The sequence below is a fragment of the Gekko japonicus genome, unplaced genomic scaffold (genome assembly GCF_001447785.1).
Source record: "Gekko japonicus isolate JY-2015 unplaced genomic scaffold, Gekko_japonicus_V1.1 scaffold2624, whole genome shotgun sequence".
NCBI classification, from domain to species: Eukaryota; Metazoa; Chordata; class Lepidosauria; order Squamata; family Gekkonidae; genus Gekko; species Gekko japonicus.
Window position 1 is genome coordinate 147171 of NW_015162030.1, and position 7811 is coordinate 154981.

Sequence of the window (7811 nt, forward strand, 5' to 3'; positions counted from 1 at the left end):
CTTGGGAGGCGGGAGCCGGGCCGAGGGGAGGGGAGGGGCCTCTCGTGGGGAAGGAAGAGCCCCCCCCCATCCATCCATCCCCCCATCCCTCCTGCGGTGCCGCCTGGGCAGCCCTCGACGACAGCGACCCTCGCGCTCTGCGGCTGGCGGGGAGTCTCCCGAGACGGGGGCGCCCCGGCCGGCCCCCTCTTGGCGACCACCCCAGACAGAGAAGGTGGAGCCACGCAGACACGGCAGGGACCTGACGGGGGGGGGCATCTGGGCTAACCGCAGAGCTGCCATCCTCCGGGTGCCGCCTGGAGGTCTCCCGAACTCAGAACCGGGGGGAAGTAGCTGCTGGGGAAGGTGGGCGCTCTGCCATGATGCCCTCCCCACTCTCCAGGAATCCCCCCCCGTCATGGAGGTGGCAACCCTGGCCAAGGAAGGGGGAGGGGCTTGCCCAGGTCCGCCAGGTCTCCTTATGAGGCAGGATGCTAAAGAAGGAATGATCCCCTCTGCACCGGAGGAGGAGGAGGAGGGCCAGACCCTCTCTGCCTGCTGCCTGCCAACCGCAGGCCTCCACCAGGCAACGGCCTTGCCTGTAGGACCCGCCACGTGGGACAGGCAGCACCACACTGGGGCGCAGTGCTCAGAAGAGCCCCCCCCGTGACAGGCCATCCATCGAGGGAGGACCCCCACCCTGAAGCGCTCAGACAGATTTGCCGGTCATTGAGAGCAGAAGATCAGGACCTGCCAACGCCCTGGACTCCTGTCTTTTCATCTGAGCCCCTCTGGTTCCTGCTTTAACGGTGACCAGCTGCCTTTTGGGAAGTCGCCACACCAAAGTCTCCAGGGTCAGCTTAGCAGCCACAGAAGAAGAGGACACGCGCCCTTGGATCCTACTCATTTGTTTGGAATCATTAATTGTATTGTTGCTTTTAACTTCTTGCCGGAGAGCAAACAAGGACTGGACCTTGGCCAAAGGGCAGGGAGCAGGCCGTGGGAATCGGTGGACAGTTCTCACAATGGTGGGACGTGGGCCTGGGTCCCACGAGGATCGGCATGGGGACCTGGGGTATTGAATTTGGGTCGTAGTTATCTCCTCTCTCTCCCCCCCCCCCCCCCCCGTACTTTAACGTACTTTTGGACGTCTCTGCTGCTTCTCAGTCATCCTAGAGCGGCTGCATCAGTTGGCCGGAGCACTGAGAGGCCGCGGGAACAACACTGTTGACTCCCTGAGAGGCGGCAGGGCAGCATCCTGCCTGCAAAGGTGCAGAGGCTCCGCGGAGGAGACTGAGGCAGGGCCTCACCCGAGGGGGGGGGGCAAGGGAGGCTGCGTTGGGAGCAGAATGGGAAGCGGGAGGGAGGAGATGGCCGGGGGAGGCCCCGAGCAAAAGGCTGCAGTGGTCACAGGAGTCCCCTCCCTATGGGAACAGCTCAGGCGTCTATTCTCTCCCCAGCAAGGACTCAAAGCCGCTTACATTGTTCCCCATGTTATCCTCACAATGGTCCTGCGAGGTGGGCTCGGCCAAGGGTTTGTGACTGGCCCACAGTCACCCAGGGAGCTTCCGTGGCAGCGTAGGCATCCTGGTGGCTCCCCCCCCCCGCCCCAAAGCTGTTAGCAGCCACTGGGAGGCCCAGTTTGCATTCAGCTTTGATACGGGGTGGGGGTGGGGGATTTAACCCCATACCTCCCACCCCCCACAGGGAGGACTTCAGGACAATTATTTCCCCCCTGCCCTTAATCAAGGAGGCACCACAGCTGCCTCGTTAACCCTAGCACTGCTTCACTGCCCAAGGGGTGGGGAACCCTGGGTGCCCACTGCAGGATATGATGGGAGGGGGGGCAGGTGCCGGGGAAAGGCTGGGGGGGCTAATCCCCTGGGGGGTCAGATCCAGGCTGTGCTCTCACCCCGGGGGTCCTTGCAGCTACGCCGGGCACTGCCCCCACTACAAGTTTGCCCTGGGCCAGACCTACGGGAAGCTCACCTCGCAGCAGCTCACCGGCCCGGAGGGGGCGTGCCACGGCCAGCGTCTTCTGCAGCCCAACTGGTGCCCCCGTGCCCACCTTGACCTCCCGGAGGAGGGTGTTGGAGAGGGCCATGGGGCAAACGCCAGCCTGTTCAGTTGCTGCACGATCCCAGGATATACAGGTGAGGCACCTGTAGGTAAGGTGAAGAGTCTGTTCTGTGTAAGGGCAAACCACTGGGGCCAGGGAGGTCGAGTGCTTGCGTGGCCACGAGTTAGGGTGACCTCTGCCAGATGGGGGAGGGTGGGCGGGCTGGCTGGCTGGCAGGCAGGAAAGAAGGGCTGCCCAATCGTGCCACTCTGTCCGGGCAACCAGAAGAGCCCATGGAAATGTAAGGGGTGATGGGAGGGGCCATCAGCCTCCCAGGAAGTCCGGCCCAGAAGCTGTGAGTTATGTGGGTGTCCGTCAGGGCCTTTCCCGTGGCAGCCCCTCTACACTTGCAGCGCTCCATCTGAAGGGCTCCTGTCCCTCCATTTCTCCTCTTGGCGGGTGCCTGCTGAGGGCCACCCTAGCTGGCAGGGAGGGCCTTTTGCTCCCCCTGCAGTCCTCATGAGACGGAGTTTGGGCGGCCGCAGCCCAATGGGGCTCTTTGGATTGTATAGTGTGGTTTGGGGCTCATCTCCTCCGTAAGCAGCCTTGAGTGCCCCTGCCCTCTAAAGAGGCTGCGCCAGAGTGGAACCTGCAGCCCACCCTCACTAGCAACCAGAAGCCTTGGTGTGCGTGGCAGGAGGGGGGCCAGCCTCCAGGAGGGACCTGGGGATTCCCCGGAATTGCAGCTCCTCTCCTGACTGCAGAGATCAGTTCCCCTGGAGACAAGGGATGCTTTGGAAGGTGGACTCCGTGGCATGGTGCCCCACTGAAGTCCCCGCCCTCCCCCCGGGCTCCACCCCCAAATCTCTGGGAGTTTCCCAACCTGAATTTGGCGACCCTAACCAGTGTTCCCTCTAAGCTGAGTTAGTGTGAGCTAGCTCACAGTTTTTCAGCCTCCGGCTCACACATTTTTGTCTTCGCTTAGGAAGGATGGGGCTCCAGAGCAAACTAGTTTATGCAGCAGCCATATCGCTGGCTCACAGCTTTAATGCCAGGAGGTCACAAAGAAGAATTTTTGCTCACAGGACTCCACAACTTAGAGGGAGCATTGAGCCTAACCCCCCCCCCCATGTTCCCTCTAAGCTGAGTGAGTGTGAGCTAGCTCACAGTTTTTTAGCCTCTGGCTCACACATTTTTATCTTAGCCCAGGAAGGACGGCTCCAGTGCAAGCTAATTGATGCAGTAGCCAAATCACTCGCTCACAACTTTACTGCCAGTAGCTCAAAAAGTAGCTCACATTCCTACTCACAGGACTCCACCGCTGAGAGGGAACCCCCCCCGCCAGTGGCTAGGGAAGACCCGGCAGCTCTAGCCAGCAGCCCCCTTCAAGACTCTTCTGTGACAACTCCCCCCACCCCTTCAGCGACCTCCTCCTGCGTGTGTTTTGTGGCAGGGTTCATCCCCCGGGCACAGCACTACTTTGCCAAGACCTACAGCCAGATCTGCAAGGAGGCCGGGCAGGAGTTTGCCAGGCAGCTGGTGAGGGGCGCAGGTGGGAGGCAGGCACGCCCAGTCGCACTGACTCCACAGGATGTCACGCCGGAGGTTGACGTGAGTGACGGTTACGCAGGCAGGCGGAGGCTGGGGGGGCTGGGGGGTCCTGGGGCCTTGGCCAAGGGAGGCCTCTGCCTGGCCTGCTGAGCCTCGGGCACCGTCGATCCAAGGGCCTAGGAGACCGGACCCGGGTAAAGGGTGTGTCAAGGTCAGGGATGTCCTCCTGGCCCAGGCTGCCCCCCCCCCGCCGTCCAGCAGCCCGTGGCCCGCCAGGTGCCCCTAGATGACATCAAAGCTCCCCCACGGCTGGCCAGCCCAGCCCCCCCCTCCTGGCCTCTGGGTGCAAAGGCCAGTAGCTATCGGCGGACACACACCCCTCTCACACCCACAAGTCTCCCTCATCCCCTTTAGAAGAAGACACCTGTGCCTGCAGCCATCGCTGCACCTCCCGGGGTTCATCACTTTTCGGGAAAAGGAAGGAAGGAAGGAAGGAAGGGGCTCCAAACCCCTCCTCCTCTTGGTCGCCCCCCTCGGAGGCTGGCAGAACTGCGATGATTTCCTTTCACAGAAAAGAGGGCTCGCCTCGCCCGCCCGCTGCTGACACCAGCAGGGTATCAACAGAGTTGCCGTTCGCACCCCTGCAATTGGACTCCAGTTTAAAAACAACAGTTAGATTCGAATCCAGTCGCTCCTTGGAGACCAAAAGGGGTACAAGCTTCCAAGACTCAAAGGCCTCTTCATCAGAGAGGAGTCGGGACTGGAGACCTCTGCGTCTTTATACCCCCATCAGAAGGGGGGAGGGAGGGGACAAGGAAGGTCTCCGTGAAGGATGCAGTGGGGAAGGGCTTGGGGCGGGACTTCTCCTGCCTGGTGCCTCTTCCACGTGAAGGCCGGAAGCTGCCTTCTGCTCCATCAGACCTCGGTCTGGTCTCCTCAGACTGGCAACGGCTCTCCAAGGTCCCAGGCAGAGAAAGGCCTTTCCCGTCACCGGCTCCCCAGTCCTTTTCAACTAGCGGGGCCAAGGAGTGAAGCTGGGGACTCCTGCGTGCCAAGCAGATGCTCTGCCACGGAGCCCCATGTGGAAGGGCTTCATGCGTCCATTTCCGTCCTGCACCCCCCTCCCCTCCCTGACGTTCACGCGCAAAGGCTCAGCAAGAGAGGGAAGGGAGTTGCTTTAAGGGCCCCACATGGCACCCCAGAGTGGGTCACGTGACCAACCCTAAACAGGAAGGAACCTGGGAGCGCCCGAGAGACTAACAGCTCTGTCAGGGGACGAGCCGTCAGAGGACTCAGCGCTCCCTTCCTCAGACCCTCAGAGCGCTGGCTCTCGGGAGCTCATGCCCTGCAAATACGGTGCTGCCGGACTCAAGACCCGGCAGTTCTCCTGGGGACCGGCTGGGCTGCTGCTCTCTGGAGCTCTTTGCCTCACCCGCAGCCCCGCTGCTTCTCTGCCCCCAGCTCCCCCCTGGCGAGGAGAAGCCTCGCTTGGCCGCTTCGCCCCGAGGGCCCAGCTGTGCGTCCAAGCCACACCCAGCGCCTGCTGCAGTGGAGGATGGTGGCCCCCAGAAATATTTCATCTCGGGTGAGGCTCCACGGAGGGTCCACGGGGGAGGGGGGAAGCGTCCCTGCCCCACATCTCCCCCCCCTCCAGCAGGGACCCTGAGGTCGGCCACTTTCCAGGGGGGCCAAGACCGGCTGGCAGGGCAGCTCCCAGAAGTGCCGCCGGCCCTGGCTTCAGCACTGGTGCCCAGGGGCTTCCGTGCCGGCTGTAACCCTCTGTGTGACCCCCGCAGGCTTCACGGGCTTCGTCCCCCGGGCCCGCTATTTGATCGGGGCGAGCTACCCAACCCTGTCCCGCCAGGCCTGGGCGGAATTTCGACAGACGCTTCGGAAACACCAGCAGGAGGCCTCTCTGGAGGGCGGCGCCCACAGGAGGAGCGACGGACGAGCCCTCCCGCCACTGGTGGTGAAGACCTACCCCACAGACAAGGGCCTCCTGCCCCACTACCAGGGCTACGTGCCGGGTGAGCCGGGGTGTGTGTGTGTGCGTGGCTGGGCCATCGCCCCAGGCCTCCCCGGACTGCCTCCTGCTCCCTTCAGCCGGGGCCGCCTCCCGTGCCTGCCTCGAACCCCAAGGGCAGACCGGCAGAGCCCAAAGTGGGGTCCGTCCGTGCTGGCCGGTCTCAGCCTGGCAGCCCCACCGCGAGGGAGGGGGCCAGGCTGCTCTGGGTTTCAGGGCCTCCAGCCCCAGGTTTCCCTCAGGCCTCAGCGGGGGAGTGGGCTTCCCTTGGCCTCAGTCCTGATTCAGCCTCCCGGGGGGCCAGGCTATGAAGACCCCACACACACACCCGTGTCTCCACCCTCAAAGGGTCTCTGCTTCTGCTGCTGCTGCTGCTGCTGCTTTGGCCTTGGGCTATTTATCCTGGGAGGAGGCACAGGTGGCGAGTCTGGCCTAACACTCCCTAGAGGGCTCAGCCTCCTGAGGGTCGGGTCTCAAAAGTACAGTGGGGCGACTGGCCGGGGAGAAGGAGGGCCTTGGCATTTGGCACTCACACACCTCAAGCCCCCCCCCCCCCCCCCCTTGTCAGCATCCAATAAAGGATAAGAACATAAGAGAAGCCGGTGTTAGATCAGATCATTGGCCCATCTAGTCCAACACTCTGTGTCACACAGTGGCCCAAAATACCAGGGGCCATCAGGAGGTCTAGCAGTGGGGCCAGGACTCCCGAAGCCCTCCCACTGTTGCCACCCCCCCAGGCACCAAGAATACAGAGCATCCCTTGCCCCAGACTGAGAGTTCCTATAAGAACATAAGAGAAGCCAGTGTTGGATCAGGCCAATGGCCCATCCAGACCAGCACTCTGTGTCACACAGTGGCCAAAAATACCAGTTGCCCATCAGGAGGTCCACCAGTGGTGCCAGGACACCAGAAGCCCTCCCACTGTTGCCCCCCTCCCCAAGCCACTAGTGGACTTCTGCTCCATATGCTTATCTAATTCATAAGAACAGAAGAGAAGCCAATGTTGGATCAGGCCAATGGCCCATCCAGTCCAGCACTCTGTGTCATACGGTGGCCAAAAATACCAGGTGCCCATCAGGAGGTCCACCAGTGGGGCCAGAACTCCAGAAGCCCTCCCACTGTTACTCCCCCAAGCATGAAGAATATAGAGCCTCCCTTGCCCCACTCCTCTCACACCTTCTGGCTTCTGCTGCTGCTTCTAGGCTACAAGTTCCGCTTTGGCCGCACCTACGGCCACCTGACCTACGACGCCCTGGGCCGGAGCACACCGGAGGAGAAGCTGACGCCCGGCCACCTGCCATAGAAGAAGGCTGCTTCCCCAGCCCCATCTCCAGATTCCCCCCCCCCCCCAGAAACTGGGCCCCTCTCTTTGTGCCGGGGGAAGCCCCCAAACTCTCCCCCCCCAGGCAGACAGACAGACAGGATGGGGAAGATGCTGGCAGGCCGTCCGTCTGTCCGTCCGTCATGCCTTTGAGATTGGGGTCGGACCAGTTCTTTGTCAGCTCTGAGCAACCCAAGAGCACCTGGGCTCTCGGAGGGAGGGGGCGTCTGGGGAGGGGGCTGAGCTGTTGGGAAAGGCCAGAAAAAGACCAGCCTTTCCCTTCATCAGCCAGCCACTCCCAGCGGCCCCGGAGAGCAGCTTCCGGTCAGAGGCTGGGATGCCCGGCCGCCCTCTGATTCAGTACCAGGCAGCTGTCTAAGAAAGCCGAGCCCCCCCCCCCCCTGCCAAGTAAGGCCCGGGAGAAGTCAGGGTCAGAGAAGGGAACTGGCGGCCAGCCCGGGCTCACAAGGGGGGGGTCAATGGGGGGGGGGGGATCCCCCTTTTGCCACATTTTGAGCCGTGGGAGCAAATGGGTTATTTCTGCTCCCCACAGCAAATCATGACAGGACCTGAGACGGAAAAGCAGCAGGCAGCTCCCGCCCCCCCTTCAGGCCTGCTGCACCTCCAGGACTGACCCCGCCTGGGTAGGAGAGGGGCTCATTTACCCCCATCTGGACAGAGGCTGCGGAGCGCCAGGGAGGGGCTCTTCCTTCCTTCCCCTGCAGCAGGGGGATACAGAGAGGGGCCAGGGGAGAGGCCACGCATCCCAAGAAGCTGCCGCCTGGCTGTCCTGAAGCTATCTGACAAGGGAGGGGGTCAGGGGTCTCCCCCCCCCCACAGCCATCCCCACAAAGACCTGGCTGAACGCCCCTGAGAGC

General features: G+C 62.6%; 1 protein-coding gene across 1 annotated transcript; it reads left to right on the forward strand.

The window, feature by feature from the left end:
- Positions 1-460: 460 nt before the first annotated feature.
- On the forward strand, positions 461-6915 carry FAM166B (family with sequence similarity 166 member B). Its single transcript, XM_015405535.1, has 6 exons — positions 461-645; positions 1909-2132; positions 3492-3649; positions 5051-5174; positions 5386-5616; positions 6815-6915. The coding sequence occupies exons 1-6, from the start codon at positions 461-463 to the stop codon at positions 6913-6915; spliced, it is 1023 nt and encodes a 340-aa protein (XP_015261021.1).
- The last annotated feature ends 896 nt before the right edge of the window (positions 6916-7811 follow it).